General features: G+C 45.5%; 1 protein-coding gene across 1 annotated transcript in view; it reads left to right on the top strand.

The window, feature by feature from the left end:
- The window catches only part of RAB26 (RAB26, member RAS oncogene family), a 263120-nt gene that overhangs the window by 31904 nt on the left and 207414 nt on the right, over positions 1 to 23802 (top strand). The window contains exon 2 of the mRNA XM_075318300.1: positions 7495 to 7605. Coding sequence (XP_075174415.1) covers positions 7495 to 7605 — 111 coding nt within the window. The remainder of the gene's footprint in view (positions 1 to 7494; positions 7606 to 23802) is intronic.

Below are 23802 nucleotides of genomic sequence, written 5' to 3'. Positions count from 1 at the left end.
GGCCATTGATACAATACATCTAGTGTGATTTGCCTTTCCCTGAAGACTTGGACGCTTTTCTCTTCTGCTCTGCCTAACTTATAAAGAAGGGAGGGTAGAGAGAATCAACAACAGTCAGGACTAGTGTGCTGTCAGATCTATGTCAGGATCAACGGCACAGCCAGTTATGTGCAGGTGTTGCACAGACTTTACAACAACATAATAATAAGGATTATGGGGAAAGTTTCCCGATTTATCTTTGTTGTTGTCCCTTTTGTGTAAGATTTCTACAGCTTCCATCTAAGCAAAATGTTAGTTACTTAGGGGTTAAAATTGAGTCTGGTCCCTGTGGTTCTGTATTAGTGATCGCATTCTAGGTCGCTCCGCTCACCGTGTCAGATTCCCTTTTAAATGCTTTAATTCCTCGGACCAAAAGGGAACAGAAACTCCCACTCGTTTTATATTGACCTTCAGAAAGGCGGCCGGCTTCTGAATTTCCTCCGAGAGCCGCTTGCTCTGTTGTTGCGCTCGCTTCTGACTTGTAACGGAGCGATCGCTCATCTCTTCTTCTAAGGCTGAGCTCCGTACTCGAAAACTCGCTGCTCATCTCCCGCAGGCGGGGCGGCCGTGACCCGATGATCTTTTCCTAATGGTGGTTTACTTCCTTGAATGCTGTAAAAAAACACTTCTTATACAGCGACAAGCAGATTATACTGAGACAATGCAAGTGGTATGTAAAGGATTGTGCACCCCTGGTCAAAATAACAGTTATTGTGAACCGGTAAGCAAGTTTAAGATGGACCGATGCAAAAGTTTAGACACCCTGCATGGTTTGCATCTAGTAGCTGACAAGTATCACTGCTTGTAAACGCTTTTTGTAGCAGCTAAGAGTCTTTCAATTCTTGTTTGAGGGATTTTCATTCATTCTTCCTTGGAGACGTCTTCCAGTTCTGTGAGATTCCTGGCTCGTCTTCCAGTTCTGTGAGATTTCTGGCTCGTCTTCCAGTTCTGTGAGATTCCTGGCTCGTCTTCCGGTTCTGTGAGATTCCTGGCTCGTCTTCTGGTCTTGTGAGATTCCTGGCTCGTCTTCCGGTTCTGTGAGATTCCTGGCTCGTCTTCCGGTTCTGTGAGATTCCTGGCTCGTCTTCCGGTTCTGTGAGATTCCTGGCTCGTCTTCCGGTTCTGTGAGATTCCTGGCTCGTCTTCCGGTTCTGTGAGATTCCTGGCTCGTCTTCCAGTTCTGTGAGATTCCTGGCTCGTCTTCCAGTTCTGTGAGATTTCTGACTCGTCTTCCAGTTCTGTGAGATTCCTGGCTCATCTTCCAGTCCTGTGAGATTCCTGGCTCGTCTTGCATGCTCTGCTCTTTTGAGGTCTAGCCACAGATTTTCAATGATGTTCCTATCTGGGGACTGTCAGGGCAATTATAACACCTTCAGCTTGTGCCTTTTGAGGTCATCGATTGTAGATTTTGATGTGTGTTTTTGATCCTTAGCCATTTTTTAGAAGTTATCCTCTTTTCTCTTCTTTTCAACTTAAGCTTTTTTTAACATAAAGTTTTATGTTGGCATCAAGAATTTGTTGAAATTTCATTGAATCCATTCTTTTCTCTACCCATGAAATGTTCCCCTTGCCATTAGCAGCAACACAACCCCAAAGCATTATTGATCCACCCCCATGCTTAATGGTTGGCAAGATATTCTTTTCTTGGAATTCTGTGCTGTTTTTTCTCCACACATACGTTTGGGATCATTGTGGCCAAAGAGTTCTATTTTAACCTTATCAGTCCACAGGACTTGTTTTCAAGATGCATCAGTTTTGTTGAGATGTTCTTTTTCAGACTTCTTCTGATGCTGCATTTTATGGTGAGGACGCAGGAGAGGTTTTCTTCTGATGACTCTTCCATGAAGGCCATATTTGTGCAGGTGTCTGTGAACAGTAGAACAATGTACCACAACTCCAGAGTCTACTAAATCTTTCTGAAGGTCTTTTGCAGTCACGCAGGGGCTCTGATTTGCTTCTGTAGCAACGCTACGAGCAGCTCTCACAAAAATTTAGCTTGGTCTTCTGGACCTTATCTTGACCTCTACTGTTCCTGGTAACGGCCATTTCTTTATTACATTTCAAACTTAGGACAGGGCAACTTGAAAATGGTTTTCTTCTCCTGCTTTGTAGGTCTCCACTATTTTCAGAGTGCAAGGCAGCTGCTTAGAAGAACCCATGGCAGCTGTTTTTTGGCAGAAGGTTAGAGGATGGGTTTTTATAAAGCTGTGCAATTTGCATCATCTGATAGTGAACAAGCCATAACCCTTCCAGGTTAATTAAGGTTTGACACCTTGGTCAAAGGTATCTGAGCGCACAAATCTCCTAGGGTGTTCAAACTTTTGCATCAACCCACTTTCCTTTTTCTGATTTTTCAGATGTATAATGTAGGAATCTTTAACATTGTGCCCGAGATCACTTCATCTTCAACTTGCTTAACTGTTCACAATAACAGTAATTTTGACCAGGGGTGCACAAACTTTTACATGCCACCGTAAGTGTTGCAGTGTAAAGCATGGAGGATTAAAAAGTGCAGCTGATAAGCCTCTGATGAAATAGGTGGTGGATTTTTGACCTCGTCCGACTCTAGCAGACTTTGCAAAAGTTAAGAGATAGTACTGGGTCTTCCTCATCCTCGTACTGTGATTTCTGGACTGGTCACGGGTCTCCTGACCCAAACTCAGCAGCCCTTATATGCCTGTGACACTGTTTGGTTCTGGTCAGGAGACCTCCAGCCCATCTGGACATCAAAGTCCATACTCAGACTGTGAAATTGAGCTGTTCCTCTATTACTCCTCCTGGAAATGTACATATTGACTACAGAATGTATGCAATTCCCTTAGTAATATGATTTTTTTCTACAAAAAATCTGACATTGATGACTCTAGTAGGTCTGTGCCACAATGTGTAAAGACGCGCGCTATTTACTTTTTAATTTAGAAATTTCCCAGAGGAATAACAGAGGACCAGAACAAGGAAGAGTGGCAATAGATGCTCCCCAATTGTTTTTGATGCTGATAGTTTATCTGTGTAAGGATGAGCTGCAGGAATAGTAACATCTAGTTGATAATTTTATTTGGAAATTTCCAGGAGGAATAACAGAGGAACAGCACAAAATAGCCTTGATAGTGAAAGATACAAATGATCTGCGATCACCACTGATCTACAGGGTGATCAGACGTCTTTGGAGACTTTTATTTTTGGAAGTCGATCATTCAAAGCCAGAAGATGTAAGAAGGAAGTGACAAGCAGTCATGCGTTATGCTGGGAGTTGTAGTTCTACTGTAGCTGGAGAGCTGGAGGTTGTGTACCACTGACATAAGTGGGGCTATAGTGGGCCGTGGACGCCGCTCGTCACTGTGTCTTGGTGACTCACGGCCATAATTGGTTCTCATGACTCAATCCTTCTCAGCGTCCTCCTTGAAGACATCGATATCTCCGCAGCTTTTTGTATTGGTTCCAATATAAGAACAAGTTAAAACTGTCATACCTGCGTATCTGATGAGCAACGGCCGAAAACGGCTTTAATATCACCGCTGCTCCTCCTTAAAGGGATACTCCTATCTTGCCAATACGTGCCGTCACTTTAAGTATGACCTGAGTGCCCCCCAACAATTGTAATAATGAAGGAGACCCAGGAGTCGTGCTTAGAATTTTGTGCATGGTGACGCCTGACAACTGACAACCCGCCCGATGATGTTTCTCAGTGCTGTTGTTTCCTGCTCAGTAGGTGGTGAGGGCGCTGCAGTGCAGGAAATAACATTAAAGGAGCTGCAGGACAGAAGGACTAGTATTGAGTGTTTTGTGCATGGTGGCGCCTGACAACTGACAACCCGCCCCATGAAATTTCTTAATGCTGTTGTTTCCTGCTCAATAGGTGGTGAGGGCGCTGCAGTGCAGGAAATAACATTAAAGGAGCTGCAGGACCCAGAACTAGTGTTGAATGTTTTGTGCATGGTGGCACCTGTCAACTGATAACCCGCCCCATGGCGTTTCATAGTGCTGTTGTTTCTTGCTTAGTAGGTGGTGAGGGCGCTGCAGTGCAGGAAATAACATTAAAGGAGCTGTGGGACCCAGGACGAGTGTTTGAATGTTTTATGCATAGTGGTGGCTGACAACTGACAACTCGCCCAATGAAATTTCTTAATGCTGTTGTTTCCTGCTCAGTAGGTGGTGAGGGCGCTGCAGTGCAGGAAATAACATTAAAGGAGCTGTGGGACTAATCCTGTGCCGTGACATCCTTATCGTCAGCGCTGCTGTCCTCTCATTGAGGTCCCGGATCAATCATTTTGTAAAATGGGAAATGGAGTAAACCTACTATTCTTAGAACTCTGCACTGTTCTGCTCCTCTATTGCTCCTCCTGGAAATATATCGACAACTGTGCGTCATCCTCCACCTTGTCAATTTAGGGCGTCCCTACTTGTACCGTCACTGTAATGGGCAAGAGTGTTCTGCTCCTCTATAGTTCCTCCTGGAAATATATTGACACCTGTTCATCATCCTCCACCTTGTCAATTTAGTGTGTCCCTACTTATTCCGTCACTGTCCTCATTGCCAAGGATTTTGTGCTCCTCTATTGTTCTTATTGGAAATGTATTGACAACTGTGCCTCATCATCCACCTTGTTAATTTAGTGTGTCCCTACTCGTACCATCACTGTCTTCATTGTAAAAGAGGTTCTGCTCCTTTATTGTTCCTCCTGGAAATGTGTGACAACTGTGCGTGATCCTCCACCTTGTCAATTTAGGGTGTCCCCTCTTGTACCATCACTGTCCTCATTGCCAAGGATTTTGTGCTCCTCTATTGTTCCTCCTGGAAATGTATTGACAACTAGTCGTCATCTTCCACCGTGTCAATACTCGTGCCGTTATGTCCTCATTGCCAAGGGTGTTCTGCTCCTCTATTGTTCATCCTGGAAATGTATTGACACCTGCGCCTCATCTTCCACCTTGTCAATTTGGCGTGGCCCTACTCGTACCATCACTGTCCTCTTTGCCAAGGTTGTTCTGCTTCTCTGTTGTTCCTCCTGTAAATGTGTTGACAACTGTGCGTCATCCTCCACCTTTTCTATTTAGGATGTCCGCACTGGTACCGTCACTGTCCTCTTTGCCACGGTTGTTCTGCTCCTCTATTGTTCCTCCTGGAAATGTATTTCGTCATCATCCAGTGTGTCAATATTCGGGCCGTCATTGTCCTCATTGCCAAGGGTGTTCTGCTCCTCTATTGTTCCTCCTGGAAATATATTAACAACTGTTCATCATCTTCCACCTTGTCAATATAGCGTGTCCCTTCTTATTCCATCACTGTCCTCATTGCCCAGGATTTTGTGCTCCTATTGTTCCTCCTGGAAATGTATTGACAACTGTTCGTCATCATCCACTGTGTCAATATTCAGGCCATCATTGTCCTCATTGCCAAGGGTATTCTGCTCCTCTATTGTTCCTCCTGGAAATGTATTGACAACTGTTTTCCACCTTGTCACGTCACTTTAGTGTGTCGCTACTCGTACCGTCACTGTCCTCATTGCCAGTGGCCGTGATAACACTAAGGGGGCGACTCATCAGAGTTGCGCAACTTTTTTTCTGCAAATTTTTAAACATTGCCAGGAGGAGTAACGGAGGATCGGAAAGGTGTAAAAACAAAAACCTGATCCAGAATTATTACTATTACAGATGAGTGTCACACAACCTGTCCAGGGCTGTACAAAGGAATCCAATCTTCTCTGACATATCTGGGGGGGCGGTTATCCTTAATTGTCATCCCCTTTAAGGGCCCCTAATAACAAAAAAGTGAATTTAATGGGGGTAAGTGGATGCTGAGAGTTGTAGTTTTCCAAAAGTTTCAAGATAGGAACCTCTGCACCAGCCTAACAATGCACGCGACAGGAAGAGTTGTCATAGGGATCTCTGAACAGCAAGTTAAATGGAATTTTTTGCACCCAGTTTCTGACTAATGGAACAAAGCCTCGCTCTCGCAGTTTCTTTGCTTACAGATGGTTATTTCTAATGATCCTCGACTAAAGCATAATAACGCGGAGTTTGCTGAGGCAGGTCCCAGAAGGAGGCGCCGGCTCCGACATGATTCATTTGCATGCGGTAAAAAATTATGAGGTTTCCCTCGCAGAGCACGGCGGAGAAATTAGCTTCTTTTTTTTTCCCCTGTGGTTTGCACTTAAATGTCAAAAGACGGAGTTTAGTTTGTGGTTAACCGCTGATAGTGCCGAACGCTCCGAGCTCAGACAAGTCTCATTATCACCTTATAGCTCCAAAATATCATCTCTACAGAGGTCAGTGCTCCGTTTTACTGATACAGATCCTCTGCATAGGCAGAAAGTAAAATAACATATTGAGTACCTGCAGCCACCACTAGAGGGAGCTCACTACATACTGTGCATACATAGAAAATAAGACAGTGGGCAGTGAGCTCCCTCTAGTGGTGGCTGCTTGTACTCAAAATGTTAGAATTTTACTATGTATGCACAGTGTGCAGTGAGCTCCCTCTAGGGGTGGCTGCAGGTATTGATAAAAGACCCAAAGTCTATATTAGAAAGGTTTATTCTGAGATATATTCTCTATAAAAAAGGTTAGAAATTCTGTACATCCATCACTTCAAGACCTGGTACTAATGTGGAATTATAGTATTGCATTATACTTCAGAGCAGCACTCAAACTTCTGCCAGCTGTTAGTGAAAACAGTCAAGAAGCTTGGTTGTGGTCAGACTTGCTTTAGAGTTTGGGTTACTCAAGGGGGATAGTTTATATGCAATCATCTGGGGGATAATTAATTCAACCCCACCATTATACTTCAGAGCAGCACTCAAAATTCTGCTGGGCTGTTAGTGGAAACAGTCAAGAAGCTTGGTTGTGGTCAGACTTGCTTTAGAGTTCAGGTTACTCAAGGGGGATAGTTTATATGCAATCATCTGGGGGATAATTAATTCAACCCCACCATTATACTTCAGAGCAGCACTCAAAATTCTGTCGACTGTTAGTGGAAGCATGTTTGTGATCAGACTTGCTTAAAAGCTCATGTTACTCAAGGGGGATAGTTAATTCCCTCCCCCCATCCTTTTAACATCTCAATAAAGGGAACATTTATACACAATCATCTCTCTGGGGATAGTTTTATTGGCTTTTTTTGTTTGTTTTTTCTCCCCGTTATGCCCCCCATCCTTTTAACATGTCAAAAAAAGAATATTTATATATTATTACGGTATCTATTTGGGGAATATGTATTTTCCTGTACAAATCACCAGAAAACTCTCTAGATAGACACTAAGCCTACAGGAAATGCTGTGAGATTTCAGCTCTGAAGTCTGCAGAATTGTGAATGCAGCACTGTAGCTTGACACAGGCTGCAAATCAGGACTAGTCAGGCTGTCGTATACATGTAAGTATGTAGATGTGTGTGTGTGTGTATATATTGTAGGCATCATATACTAGTGATATTCCACGCCGGCGTTCTTGTCGTTCCAGGTGATGCTGGTGGGAGATTCCGGCGTGGGGAAGACTTGCCTTCTCGTCAGATTTAAGGATGGGGCGTTCCTCGCTGGCAGCTTCATCTCCACTGTTGGCATTGACTTTCGGGTAAGTCGTTTTTTGCTCTGGTTTTCACTACTGCTTTAAAAATATATATATTTTTTTGCCAAGATTTTTAAGGGATTGTCTACTTTTTAATCTGGATACAATACAGATTTAGAGTCTTGAGTTTTCAGGCACATAGGTTTTTTTTTTGCAGATTTACATCCCATGTGGATGTCACTGTTTCCATTTCCTAATTCTGTATTTTTTAATAAATTTAATGCAATTTATTCTATATTTTTTCTTCTTTTTTTTCTAATTTCCTACTTAGAAAATAATAATAATAATAATTATTATTATTATTTTTATACCTTCTGCCACCATTAGAGGGAGCCCACTGCATAAAGCTGAACTCAATAGCTAACCAGTATGCAGTGAGCTCCCCCTAGTGGTGGCAGCAGAGAGACAGAATGTTATTTATTTTTTAATTATAATAATTATTATTATTATTTTTATACCTTCTGCCACCACTAGAGGGAGCCCACTGTATACAGCAGAACTCAATAGCTTACCAGTATGCAGTGAGCTCCCCCTAGTGGTGGCAGCAGAGAGACAGAATGTTATTTTTTTTTAAATTATAATAATAATAATTAATAATTAATTATAATTATTATTTTTCTACCTTCTGCCACCACTAGAGGGAGCCCACTGCATACAGCAGAACTCAATAGCTTACCAGTATGCAGTGCGCTCCCCCTAGTGGTGGCAGCAGAGAGACAGAATGTTATTTATTTTTTTTTAAATTATAATAATAATAATTATTAATTATAATTATTATTATTATTTTATTTTTAAATAAAAAAGAAAAAAATCTATCTCTGTGCTGCCACCACTAGGGGGAGCCCACTGCATACAGCTGAACTCAATAGCTTACCAGTATACAGTGAGCTCCCCCTAGTGGTGGCAGCAGAGAGACAGAATGTTATTTTTTTTAATTATAATAATAATAATTAATTATTATTATTATTTTTAAATAAAAAAAAAAAAATCTGTCTCTGTGCTGTCACCACTAGGGGGAGCTCACTGCATACTGGTAAGTATTGTGTTCAGCTGTATGCAGTGGGCTCCCTCTAGTGGTGGCAGAAGGTATAAAAATATCACTTTCCTCTATTTTTTGTAGGACGTCTTTCATCATCTTGAAATGTAAAAAAAAATGAGTATTTGAGTAAATAGCGCCCCTTCTATCTATTATTTTTATCTCGCTATTGCAGCTTGGATCCACTGAGTGAGCTGCAATACCACTTACAAACTTTGGACAGAAGTGATGCCGTTTCTGGAACAATTTATTTATTTATTTATTTATTCTATTTTATTTTTTTATTTATTTATTTTTTTTAATCTAAAGAAGATTGTGTTGGTTGGATAATTGCTCCAAATAACCTGCATGGACATAGTGTAAAATTAAAAGCTTGTGACTTCCTTCGGTCACCACTAGAGGGAGCTCACTGAAGACAGAGTCATGGTTGAGTACAGTAGATGTGTGTGAGCTCCCTCTAGTGGGGGATTTTGTCATTTCTCTTTTTAGCTTTTTGTTTATTTCCTTTGTGCTATGTGATCACTATTTCCACAATTACAGTAATTTTCCCAAATTTGAAAGTCATTCCAATTGTGAAGAAAATGAAGAAATATGTCTTCCACTTTCAGGAATGATAGTGTGATAGACCTAATAATTAAAAATACTAATTAAGGAGATGTTACATAATAAAATGTCTCTAGCATACACCTTAGGGGTGTTTAGGGAACCCCTGATGTAAATATGAGCTGTGTCCGGAGTTGCCCTTTAAATCGATGGCGGACATCATGCATTAATGTGCTCTGGGTTCGATAATGCAGCTGTCGGGTGATTTCCCGAAGTGCTCAGTGACTTGCACCGCCGGCTCAGAGCCGTAACACCCAACAATCCGCTCTACTGATGAAACGCTTTCTGCTAAGTCATACGGGGAGCTCCGTGCTTTGTGTTTACATGTACGCCCGAGGCGACGCTTTATCAGCCGCAGATGACATACGATCAGCAGCCGCGCTGATGAATAAAATATTCCATCTGTCAGGAGAAATGGCGTCAAGTGTCAGAATCAGCACCTGCAGACTATTCCTCCATAATCTGCACCGTCTGCTACGGGGGCAGTGGTCTTCTCTGTTAGAGTAGTGGTCTCCTCAGCTGGGAAAGTTGTCTTCTCTGTCGGGATAGTGGTCTCTTCTGTTGGGGTAATGGTCTCCTCTGCAGCAGTTGTTTTCTACACTGGGGCAGTGGTTTTCTCTTTTGGGACAGTGGTCTCTTCAGGTTGGGCAGTGGTCTTCTCTGTTGGAGCAGTGGTCTTCTCTGTTGGAGCAGTGGTCTTCTCTGTTGGAGCAGTGGTCTTCTCTGTTGGAGCAGTGGTCTTCTCTGTTGGGGCAGTGGTCTTCTCTGTTGGGGCAGTGGTCTTCTCTGTTGGGGCAGTGGTCTTCTCTGTTGGGGCAGTAGTCTTCTCTGTTGGGGCAGTGGTCTTCTCTGTTGGGGCAGTGGTCTTCTCTGTTGGGGCAGTGGTCTTCTCTGTTGGGGCAGTGGTCTTCTCTGTTGGGGCAGTGGTCTTCTCAGTTGGGGTAGTGGTCTTCTCAGTTGGGGCAGTGGTCTTCTCTTGTAGGGCAGTGGTCTTCTCTTTTTGGAGAACGATCTTTTTTGGGGCAGTTGTTTTCTTTGTTGGGGCAGTGGTCTTCTTTGTTGAGGCAGTGGTCTTCTCTTTTAGGGCAGCGGTCTTCTTTGTTGGGGCAGTGGTCTTCTCTGTTGGGGCAGTGGTCTTCTCTGTTGGGGTAGTGGTCTTTGTTGGGGTTGTGGTCTTCTCTGTTGGGGTAGTGGTCTTCTCTGTTGGGGCAGTGGTCTTTGTTGGGGAAGTGGTCTTCTCTGTTGGGGAAGTGGTCTTCTCTGTTGGGGAAGTGGTCTTCTCTGTTGGGGCAGTGGTCTTCTCTGTTAGGGTAGTTGTCTTCTCTGTTGGGGTAGTGGTTTTCTCTGTTGGAGTAGTGGTCTTCTCTGTTGGGGCAGTGGTTTTCTCGGTTGGGGCAGTAGTATTCTCTTTTGGGGCAGGGATCTTCTCTGTTGCGGCATTGGTCTTCCCTGTTGGGGTAGTGGTCTTCTCTTTTATGGCAGTGTTCTCTTTGGTTAAAGGTTTTTTTTTTATCTTGGATAGTGGCCTTCTTGGTTGTACCAGTGGATTATTCAACTTTTGCCGGGGTCTTCTGAGCTTGGACAGGGGTCTCTCCTCTGGGGTCATATGGTCTCCTTGATCTTTTGCGCGAACTGTGGTTTCTTCTACTGGTCTTTTATGTTGAAACAGTGGTCTTCTATGTTGGAGCAGTGGTCTCCTACGTTGGGGCAGTGGTCTTCTCAGCTACAGCAGGTTTTTTTTATCAGCATGGGCAGGAGTCTGTTTGATGAGACCAGTGGACAACTCATCTTGGGTAGTTATCTCTCACACTGGTCCAGTAGTATTATTGTCTGGGGAAGGGTATTTTCATGTTGGTCAATGAACTTCTTGGCTCATCCAGTGGTCTTCTCATCTAGTAAAGTGGTCTTATGGGCTCAGGCAGTGTCTTCTCGTCAAGTAAAGTGGTCTTCTGGTTTCAGGCAGTGGTTTTCTCCTTTAGTAAAGTGGTCTTATGGGGCTCAGGCAGTGGTCTTCTTGTCTAGTAAAGTGGTCTTCTGGGTTCAGGCAGTGGTTTTCTCCTCTAGGAAAGTGGTCTTATGGGCTCAGGCAGTGGTCTTCTTGTCTAGTAAAGTGGTCTTCTGGGTTCAGGCAGTGATTTTCTTCTCTAGGAAAGTGGTCTTATGGGCTCAGGCAGTGGTCTTCTTGTCTAGTAAAGTGGTCTTCTGGGTTCAGGCAGTGATTTTCTTCTCTAGGAAAGTGGTCTTATGTGTTCAGGCAGTAGTTTTCTCCTCTAGGAAAGTGGTCTTATGGGCTCAGGCAGTGGTCTTCTTGTCTAGTAAAGTGGTCTTCTGGGTTCAGGCAGTGGTTTTCTCCTTTAGTAAAGTGGTCTTATGGGGCTCAGGCAGTGGTCTTCTTGTCTAGTAAAGTGGTCTTCTGGGTTCAGGCAGTTTTCTGCTCTAGGAAAGTGGTCTTATGGGCTCAGGCAGTGGTCTTCTTGTCTAGTAAAGTGGTCTTCTGGGTTCAGGCAGTGGTTTTCTCCTCAAGGAAAGTGGTCTTATGGGTTCAGGCAGTAGTTTTCTCCTCTAGGAAAGTGGTCTTATGGGCTCAGGCAGTGGTCTTCTTGTCTAGTAAAGTGGTCTTCCTGGTTTAGGCAGTGGTTTTCTCCTCTAGGAAAGTGGTTTTATGGGCTCAGGCAGTGGTCTTCCTGTCTAGTAAATTGGTCTTATGGGCTCAGGCAGTGGTTTTCTTGTCTAGGAAAGTGGTCTTCTGGGCTCAGGCCGTGGTCTTCATGTCTAGTAAAATGGTCTTATGGGCTCAGGCAATGGTTTTCTTGTCTAGAAAAGTGGTCTTCTGGGTTCAGGGAGTGATCTTCTCATCTACCGTAGTAAAGTGGTCTTCTCGTCTAGTAAAGTTGTCTTATGGGCTCAGGCAATGGTTTTCTTGTCTATGAAAGTGGTCTTCTGGGCTCAGGCAATGGTTTTCTTGTCTATGAAAGTGGTCTTCTGGGCTCAGGCAATGGTTTTCTTGTCTATGAAAGTGGTCTTCTGGGCTCAGGCAGAGGTCTTCTCATCTGGTACATTAGTATCTTGATAGGGACATTGGTCTCTTCTGCTGGGTTAGTGGTAGCCTTGTCACGTGCAGTGGGTTTTTCTTCGAATAGGGCAGTGGTCTCCTCTCCTGGGAAAAGTGATCTCTCTTCTTGGGACAGTGGTCCCATCATCTTGGCCATTGATCTCCATTGATGTTATCTCCTGGGTTGGGGCTGTTGTCTCCTTGGCTGGTGCAGTGGTCTTTCTTTTTGGCCAGGGTTGGAGGCGGCTTCATGATCACTAGTGACTTTTATAGATCTGTTAAAAAAATTGTTCAGACCATGAAGCATCTTGGCGTATGTGACAGGCGGGGAGGGGGTCACTGATGGAGGGGCGTCACGCAACCCAACACAGAACCCACCTGGGGTCACTTTTGGGGGTATTTTTTGTACTTGGTCATTACTACACAATCATGGAGAGGTAAATAGAAAATAATTCATTAATTTCTACTCATTATTCATTAGGTAATTAGAGTCCGGGGGCCGGGAGTACAGTGACCATTATAGAGCCGGAGCTAATTACTCTGATGGTAGAAAGCCCCGGTCACGTCCTAATGTCCAATATCCCTACAACCTGTGATCAATGGAGATAATGAAGTAATCAATCACTCATCTGAATTAATAAAGGAGCCGGCCGTCATCAATAAAGAATTCATCTTGTCAGGAGACACTAGAATCTCAAGGATCCTCCATTAATGACGGCCAAACCAGTACAAGATAATGACACTGACACTCAGGGTACAGGATAATGACACTGACACTGGGGGTACAGGATAATGACACTGACACTGGGGGTACAGGATAATGACACTGACACTGGGGGTACAGGATAATGACACTGGGGGTACAGGATAATGACACTGGGGTACAGGATAATGACACTGGGGGTACAGGATAATGACACTGGGGTACAGGATAATGACACTGGGGGTACAGGATAATGACACTGGGGTACAGGATAATGACACTGGGGTACAGGATAATGACACTGACACTCGGGGTACAGGATAATGACACTGACACTGGGGGTACAGGATAATGACACTGGGGGTACAGGATAATGACACTGGGGGTACAGGATAATGACACTGACACTCGGGGTACAGGATAATGACACTGACACTGGGGGTACAGGATAATGACACTGACACTCAGGGTACAGGATAATGACACTGACACTGGGGGTACAGGATAATGACACTGGGGGTACAGGATAATGACACTGGGGTACAGGATAATGACACTGGGGGTACAGGATAATGACACTGGGGTACAGGATAATGACACTGGGGTACAGGATAATGACACTGGGGTACAGGATAATGACACTGGGGTACAGGATAATGACACTGACACTGGGGGTACAGGATAATGACACTGACACTGGGGGTACAGGATAATGACACTGACACTCGGGGTACAGGATAATGACACTGACACTCGGGGTACAGGATAATGACACTGACACTGGGGGTACAGGATAATGACACTGGGGTACAGGATAATGACACTGACACTCGGGGTACAGGATAATGACACTGACACTGGGGGTACAGGATAATGACACTGGGGTACAGGATAATGACACTGGGGGTACAGGATAATGACACTGGGGTACAGGATAATGACACTGACACTCGGGGTACAGGATAATGACACTGGGGGTACAGGATAATGACACTGACACTGGGGGTACAGGATAATGACACTGACACTGGGGGTACAGGATAATGACACTGACACTGGGGGTACAGGATAATGACACTGACACTCGGGGTACAGGATAATGACACTGACACTGGGGGTACAGGATAATGACACTGACACTGGGGGTACAGGATAATGACACTGGGGGTACAGGATAATGACACTGGGGGTACAGGATAATGACACTGACACTGGGGGTACAGGATAATGACACTGGGGTACAGGATAATGACACTGACACTGGGGGTACAGGATAATGACACTGACACTGGGGGTACAGGATAATGACACTGGGGGTACAGGATAATGACACTGGGGGTACAGGATAATGACACTGACACTGGGGGTACAGGATAATGACACTGACACTGGGGGTACAGGATAATGACACTGGGGGTACAGGATAATGACACTGACACTGGGGGTACAGGATAATGACACTGACACTCGGGGTACAGGATAATGACACTGACACTGGGGGTACAGGATAATGACACTGACACTGGGGGTACAGGATAATGACACTGACACTGGGGGTACAGGATAATGACACTGGGGGTTCAGGATAATGACACTGACACTGGGTGTACAGGATAATGACACTGACACTGGGGGTACAGGATAATGACACTGACACTCGGGGTACAGGATAATGACACTGACACTGGGGGTACAGGATAATGACACTGACACTGGGGGTACAGGATAATGACACTGGGGGTACAGGATAATGACACTGGGGGTACAGGATAATGACACTGGGGGTACAGGATAATGACACTGACACTGGGGGTACAGGATAATGACACTGGGGTACAGGATAATGACACTGACACTCGGGGTACAGGATAATGACACTGACACTGGGGGTACAGGATAATGACACTGGGGTACAGGATAATGACACTGGGGGTACAGGATAATGACACTGGGGTACAGGATAATGACACTGACACTGGGGGTACAGGATAATGACACTGACACTGGGGGTACAGGATAATGACACTGACACTGGGGGTACAGGATAATGACACTGACACTGGGGGTACAGGATAATGACACTGGGGGTTCAGGATAATGACACTGACACTGGGGGTACAGGATAATGACACTGACACTGGGTGTACAGGATAATGACACTGACACTCGGGGTACAGGATAATGACACTGACACTGGTGGTACAGGATAATGACACTGACACTGGGGGTACAGGATAATGACACTGGGGGTACAGGATAATGACACTGACACTGGGGGTACAGGATAATGACACTGACACTCGGGGTACAGGATAATGACACTGACACTGGGGGTACAGGATAATGACACTGACACTGGGGGTACAGGATAATGACACTGGGGGTACAGGATAATGACACTGGGGGTACAGGATAATGACACTGGGGGTTCAGGATAATGACACTGACACTGGGTGTACAGGATAATGACACTGGGGGTTCAGGATAATGACACTGGGGGTACAGGATAATGACACTGGGGGTACAGGATAATGACACTGACACTGGGGGTACAAGATAATGACACTGGGGGTACAGGATAATGACACTGGGGGTACAGGATAATGACACTGACACTGGGGGTACAAGATAATGACACTGACACTGGGGGTACAGGATAATGACACTGACACTGGGGGTACAGGATAATGTCGCCGACACTTGGGGTACAGGATAATGATACTCGGGTACAGGATAATGACACTGACACTGGGGGTACAGGATAATGACACTGGGGGTACAGGATAATGACACTGGGGGTACAGGATAATGACACTGGGGGTACAGGATAATGACACTGACACTGGGGGTACAGGATAATGACACTGGGGGTACAGGATAATGACACTGGGGGTACAGGATAATGACACTGGGGGTACAGGATAATGACACTGACACTAGGGGTACAGGATGACACTTACACTGGGGGGTACAGGATAATGACACTGGGGGTACAGGATAATGACACTGACACTGGGGGTACAGGATAATGACACTGGGGGCACAGGATAATGACACTGACACTGGGGGGTACAGGATAATGACACTGACACTGGGGGTTCAGGATAATGGCACTGGGGGTACAGGATAATGACACTGACACTGGGGGTACAGGATAATGACACTGACACTGGGGGTTCAGGATAATGGCACTGGGGGTACAGGATAATGACACTGACACTGGGGATACAGGATAATGACACTGGGGGTACAGGATAATGACACTGACACTGGGGGTACAGGATAATGACACTGGGGGCACAGGATAATGACACTGACACTGGGGGGTACAGGATAATGACACTGACACTGGGGGTTCAGGATAATGGCACTGGGGGTACAGGATAATGACACTGACACTGGGCGTTCAGGATAATGACACTGGGGGTACAGGATAATGACACTGACACTGGGGGTTCAGGATAATGACACTGACACTGGGGGTACAGGATAATGACACTGACACTGGGGGTACAGGATAATGACACTGACACTCGGGGTACAGGATAATGACACTGACACTGGGGGGTACAGGATAATGACACTGACACTGGGGGTTCAGGATAATGACACTGGGGGTACAGGATAATGACACTGACACTGGGGGTACAGGATAATGACACTGACACTGGGGGTACAGGATAATGACACTGGGGGTACAGGATAATGACACTGACACTGGGGGTACAGGATAATGACACTGGGGTACAGGATAATGACACTGGGGGTACAGGATAATGACACTGACACTGGGGGTACAGGATAATGACACTGACACTGGGGGTTCAGGATAATGACACTGGGGGTTCAGGATAATGACACTGGGGTACAGGATAATGACACTGGGGGTACAGGATAATGACACTGACACTGGGGGTACAGGATAATGACACTGACACTGGGGGTTCAGGATAATGACACGGACACTGGGGGTACAGGATAATGACACTGACACTGGGGGTACAGGATAATGACACTGACACTGGGGGTACAGGATAATGACACTGACACTGGGGGTACAGGATAATGACACTGGGGGTACAGGATAATGACACTGGGGGTACAGGATAATGACACTGGGGGTACAGGATAATGGCACTGACACTGGGGTTACAGGATAATGACACTGGGGGTACAGGATAATGACACTGGGGGTACAGGATAATGACACTGGGGGTACAGGATAATGGCACTGACACTGGGGTTACAGGATAATGGCACTGACACTGGGGGTACAGGATAATGGCACTGACACTGGGGGTACAGGATAATGACACTGGGGGTACAGGATAATGACACTGGGGGTACAGGATAATGACACTGGGGGTACAGGATAATGACACTGGGGGTACAGGATAATGACACTGGGGGTGCAGGATAATGACACTGACACTGGGGGGTACAGGATAATGACACTGGGGGTACAGGATAATGACACTGGGGGTACAGGATAATGACACTGGGGGTACAGGATAATGACACTGACACTGGGGGGTACAGGATAATGACACTGACACTGGGGGTTCAGGATAATGACACTGGGGGTACAGGATAATGACACTGACACTGGGGGTACAGGATAATGACACTGACACTGGGGGTACAGGATAATGACACTGGGGGTACAGGATAATGACACTGACACTGGGGGTACAGGATAATGACACTGGGGGTACAGGATAATGACACTGGGGTACAGGATAATGACACTGGGGGTACAGGATAATGACACTGACACTGGGGGTACAGGATAATGACACTGACACTGGGGGTACAGGATAATGACACTGACACTGGGGGTACAGGATAATGACACTGACACTGGGGGTTCAGGATAATGACACGGACACTGGGGGTACAGGATAATGACACTGACACTGGGGAGTACAGGATAATGACACTGACACTGGGGGTTCAGGATAATGACACTGACACTGGGGGTTCAGGATAATGACACTGACACTGGGGGTACAGGATAATGACACTGGGGGTACAGGATAATGACACTGGGGGTACAGGATAATGACACTGGGGGTACAGGATAATGGCACTGACACTGGGGGTACAGGATAATGACACTGGGGGTACAGGATAATGACACTGGGGGTACAGGATAATGACACTGGGGGTACAGGATAATGACACTGGGGGTACAGGATAATGACACTGGGGGTACAGGATAATGGCACTGACACTGGGGGTACAGGATAATGACACTGACACTGGGGGTACAGGATAATGACACTGACACTGGGGGTACAGGATAATGACACTGGGGTACAGGATAATGACACTGGGGGTACAGGATAATGACACTGGGGGTACAGGATAATGACACTGGGGGTACAGGATAATGACACTGGGGGTGCAGGATAATGACACTGGGGGTGCAGGATAATGACACTGGGGGTGCAGGATAATGACACTGACACTGGGGGTACAGGATAATGACACTGGGGGTACAGGATAATGACACTGGGGGTGCAGGATAATGACACTGGGGGTACAGGATAATGACACTGGGGGTGCAGGATAATGACACTGGGGGTACAGGATATTGACACTGGGGGTACAGGATATTGACACTGGGGGTACAGGATAATGACACTGGGGGTACAGGATAATGACACTGGGGGTACAGGATAATGACACTGGGGGTACAGGATAATGACACTGGGGGTACAGGATAATGACACTGGGGGTACAGGATATTGACACTGGGGGTACAGGATAATGACACTGGGGGTACAGGATAATGACACTGGGGGTACAGGATAATGACACTGGGGGTACAGGATAATGACACTGGGGGTACAGGATAATGACACTGGGGGTACAGGATATTGACACTGGGGGTACAGGATAATGACACTGGGGGTACAGGATAATGACACTGGGGGTACAGGATAATGACACTGGGGGTACAGGATAATGACACTGGGGGTGCAGGATAATGACACTGGGGGTACAGGATAATGACACTGGGGGTACAGGATAATGACACTGGGGGTACAGGATATTGACACTGGGGGTACAGGATAATGACACTGGGGGTACAGGATATTGACACTGGGGGTACAGGATATTGACACTGGGGGTACAGGATAATGACACTGGGGGTACAGGATAATGACACTGGGGGTACAGGATAATGACACTGGGGGTACAGGATAATGACACTGGGGGTACAGGATATTGACACTGGGGGTACAGGATAATGACACTGGGGGTACAGGATAATGACACTGGGGGTACAGGATAATGACACTGGGGGTACAGGATAATGACACTGGGGGTACAGGATATTGACACTGGGGGTACAGGATAATGACACTGGGGGTACAGGATAATGACACTGGGGGTACAGGATAATGACACTGGGGGTACAGGATAATGACACTGGGGGTACAGGATAATGACACTGGGGGTACAGGATAATGACACTGGGGGTCCAGGATAATGACACTGGGGGTACAGGATAATGACACTGGGGGTACAGGATAATGACACTGGGGGTACAGGATAATGACACTGGGGGTACAGGATATTGACACTGGGGGTACAGGATAATGACACTGGGGGTACAGGATAATGACACTGGGGGTACAGGATAATGACACTGGGGGTACAGGATAATGACACTGGGGGTGCAGGATAATGACACTGGGGGTACAGGATAACATTCTGCCCTCACTGGTGATGATGGTGGACTCGTCCTCGTCTTTCTCTGGAGGTCATCGGTAAATCATGGTATCTCTTGTACTCCTCACGCTTTCGGCAGATAGTCACTATCCTCTCCTCGCGCTGCCTCTCGCTTCTCACTGTCCACCTCTTTCTAGACAGCAGAGGTCAATGTTGACTTTTGGCAAAATATATAAGATCCCGGACTCCTAAACAAATAGACGTCTGTATCCGAATTTCCTCACCTTTGCTGCAAATGTATGTGAACCCCCAACCTGTTCTAGCAAGCGACCGATCCCAAGAACGGGGGTCTCAGCTCTGTCTGTGGAGAGAGCAGCACTGAGCATGTGCGACCACTGCTGCATTCATTGGTGGCCGCACATGCTCACTATCAACGTTTGCACATAGGACTTTGGGTCCCAGTTTCTTAGGATTCAGAGGGGTCGCTGCAGTTGGACCCCAGTCCTGTGTATAGGTGATAAATATTATAAACTCACAGACCTTTTAATGGAAATTTCTGGAAAATCCCTTGAAATGATTATCATTGACTATTGTTTATAAATATTATTTCTCATATCTTCATGCCTTTTATACTGTTCATGCTGTTCTGTCCTGCTTGTCAGGAAAGTTGCTGAATATCTGCCCACATGGCTGAGAATAAGCATCTTCAGAAGATGTAACAGTGGTCTTTATTATTAGGGTGGGAAGGGGACTGATTTTTGTTCAGCTGCCAGAGGGGGAAGGAGACTGATTTGTTCAACTGCTAGAATGAAAAAGGGGCTGATTTTGTTCAGCTGCCAGAGGGAGAAGGGGACTGACTTAGCTCAGTTGACAAAGGGAAAAGGGAATTGATTTTGCTCAGTTAACAAAGAGAAGGGAACTGATTTTTCTTAGTTGACAGAGGAGGAAAGGGACTGTTTTTATTCAGCTGGCAAAGGGAGAAGGGGACTGATTTTACTCAGTTGACAGATGGGGAAGGGGTCTGATTCTGTTCATCTGCTACAGGGGGAAAAATGATTTTGTTCAGCTACCAGAGGGAGAAGGGGAATGGTTTTGTTCAGTTAACATAGGGGGAAGTGGGCTGATTCTGTTCAGCTGCTAGAGGGGGAATGGCTATTGATTTTGTTCAGCTACCAGAGTTAGAAAGGGACTGATTTTGTTCAGCTGCCAGAGAGAGAAGGGGACTGATTTTGCTCAGTTAACATAGGTGGAAGGGGTCTGATTCTATTCAGCTGCTAGAGGGGGATAGATTGATTTTGTTCAGCTACCAGAGGAAGAAGGAGACTGATTTTGTTCAGCTGCCAGAGGAAGAAGGAGACTGATTTTGTTCAGCTGCCAGAGGAAGAATGAGACTGATTTTGTTCAGCTGCCAGAGGAAGAAGGAGACTGATTTTGTTCAGCTGCCAGAGAAGGAAGGAGATTGGGTCTTTTTAAAATATGTCTTAGCAACTAAAGAGGATTTATGGAGTAAGAAACAAGGTGTATGAAGCATTTTTTTATGCTAAAAAGAATAAAAACTTCAGTCTTTCTGTATGTTTGGTGTGTCGATGATTGAGGAACTTGCATTTCCTTACATCAATGACTGTAGTTAGTATTGTAGCACCTGTCAGACCAGATGGGAGGTGAATAATAAGTCCCCCTTGGTTTCTTCTTCTCGGCCGATTGCTTTGCCAGGCAGGTCCCTCAGACATTGTGGATTGTTTCAGACAGGAGACGTTTTTTCCGCCTCCGATTGGCACCACGGATGGCCCCCCGAGACCCTTCCTCTCCTTCATCATTACCAGCCTCAGATTAGGTTTTTATACACATCATTTGTATCAATTAACAGTGTAATTACTTCTCAGTCCTGCCGGTGTCAGAGCCGGATGTGCTGCCGGATCAGGGGCTTGTCAGGCGCTGCTCCAGGAGCGCAGCTCAGATGGGAGTGTATTTCTTCTTTTGTTACTTGAGTTTTTAGACTTAAATTGTACAAAACAGGCGAGAACCTTAGTCTGTGATCACACTGTGCTTGTGCACCCGCCCAGCGAAGCCAAAGGGCACCATTGACCCATAGGATAGGCAATTTCATTGCATCAATATGTTGTGGGAGTAACAGTACAGCAATAGTAGAGTGCGGTCATTGAGAGTACAAGAATAATAGAGTGCGGTCATAGAGAGTACAAGAATAATAGAGTGCGGTCATAGAGAGTACAAGAATAATAGAGTGCGGTCATAGAGAGTACAAGAATAATAGTGCGGTCATAGAGAGTACAAGAATAATAGTGCGGTCATAGAGAGTACAAGAATAATAGTGCGGTCATAGAGAGTACAAGAATAATAGTGCGGTCATAGAGAGTACAAGAATAATAGAGTGCGGTCATAGAGAGTACAAGAATAATAGAGATGGTCATAGAGAGTACAAGAATAATAGTGCGGTCATAGAGAGTACAAGAATAATAGAGATGGTCATAGAGAGTACAAGAATAATAGAGTGCGGTCATAGAGAGTACAAGAATAATAGTGCGGTCATAGAGAGTACAAGAATAATAGTGCGGTCATAGAGAGTACAAGAATAATAGTGCGGTCATAGAGAGTACAAGAATAATAGAGATGGTCATAGAGAGTCCAAGAATAATAGAGTGCGGTCATAGAGAGTACAAGAATAATAGAGTGCGGTCATAGAGAGTACAGATGTAATAGAGTGCTGTCATGGAGAGTGTAGAAGTAAGAGTGCTGTCATATAGAGTGTAGGAATAATAGAGTGTGGTCATATAGAGTGTAGGAGTAATGGAGGACATTCATAGAGAGTGTAGGAGTAATATAGTGTAGAAATAATAGAGTGCAGTCATGGAGAATGTAGGAGTAATAGAGTGCTGTCATAGAGAGTGTAGGAGTAATAGAGTGTGGCTATAGAGCGTGTAGGAGTAATAGAGTGCTGTCATGGAGAATGTAGGAGTAATAGAGTGCTGTCATAGAGAGTGTAGGAGTAATAGAGTGTGGCTATAGAGCATGTAGGAGTAATAGAGTGCTGTCATGGAGAATGTAGGAGTAATAGAGTGCGGTCATATAAAGTGTAGGAGTAATTGAGTGCATAGAGAGTGCAGGAGTAATTTGGTGTAGATTCAGCATGTGTAGGTGCTGCAGTATAGGGGTCAGTGTCTGTACGTTGCTGTCAGCCCCTGTAGCGTGGCAGGATGAGGGGCGCACCACACTGCATTATTACATCCACAGATGCAGGTGAGGCTGAGCTGTATCGGCCGTCCTCTCACCTTCCCTCTTACGATCCTGTGGCCTCGTTTTACGTCGGTCCTAAATCTCCTGATGTTCTCATAGTTCACGATCCACTGTAAAGACCGGCAGAACCCGGGAGCCGCTGCTCATAAATCCCAGGATTGATTGCAGACACTCTTCCCAAATAGCCATCAGCGCGGTAATGGATGAGGAACCTCCGAAATGTCTTTATCTGGAAATATCCCTGCAGTAAATTCTTTATTTTATGGCCACCGTTACTGAGGCAGTTGACCTTTTATTTACCGCTTGCTGCGAGTTCTGGATCGCTGCATCCTTCCAGAACACTTTAGGTTTCGCTAGATGGCGGTTATTATTTCTGGGGTCCATCTTGCTGGGTGCTGCTTATTTGGAGGAATCTTATCCCCCTACTCAATGTATAGTACTCGACTGTAGAAAAAGCATCAACGCAGCGCTCATGGCATAGCAGCAGCAGCAAGCAGAATTTTGCCTGCAGCTTTGGATGTGATTGGAGTATAAATGACATAATCTAATATGTAAAGTTGAGTATATGTATATGTATGTATGTGTGTGTGCATGTTTGTGTGTGTGTATGTATGTATGTGTGTGTGTGTGTGTGTGTGTATGTGTGTGTATGTATGTCCGCTAAAGGAATCTGCACCGTCACATTTACAATCATGAAATTTTGCAAAGCCATTTCAATTGACACAGGCAACGTCGTAGACTATGTTTTGAGGGGAAAATTTAACCTCACGCTTTACAGTTAAGCGGGCTTTACACACTGCGATATCGGTCCCAATATCGCTAGTGTGGGTACCCGCCCCCATCTGTTGCGCGACATTGCCGCACAACATCGCCCAG

This window comes from Anomaloglossus baeobatrachus, chromosome 7 (genome assembly GCF_048569485.1).
Source record: "Anomaloglossus baeobatrachus isolate aAnoBae1 chromosome 7, aAnoBae1.hap1, whole genome shotgun sequence".
In the NCBI taxonomy this organism is placed as follows: Eukaryota; Metazoa; Chordata; class Amphibia; order Anura; family Aromobatidae; genus Anomaloglossus; species Anomaloglossus baeobatrachus.
This window is presented reverse-complemented; position numbering and strand designations above follow the sequence as displayed.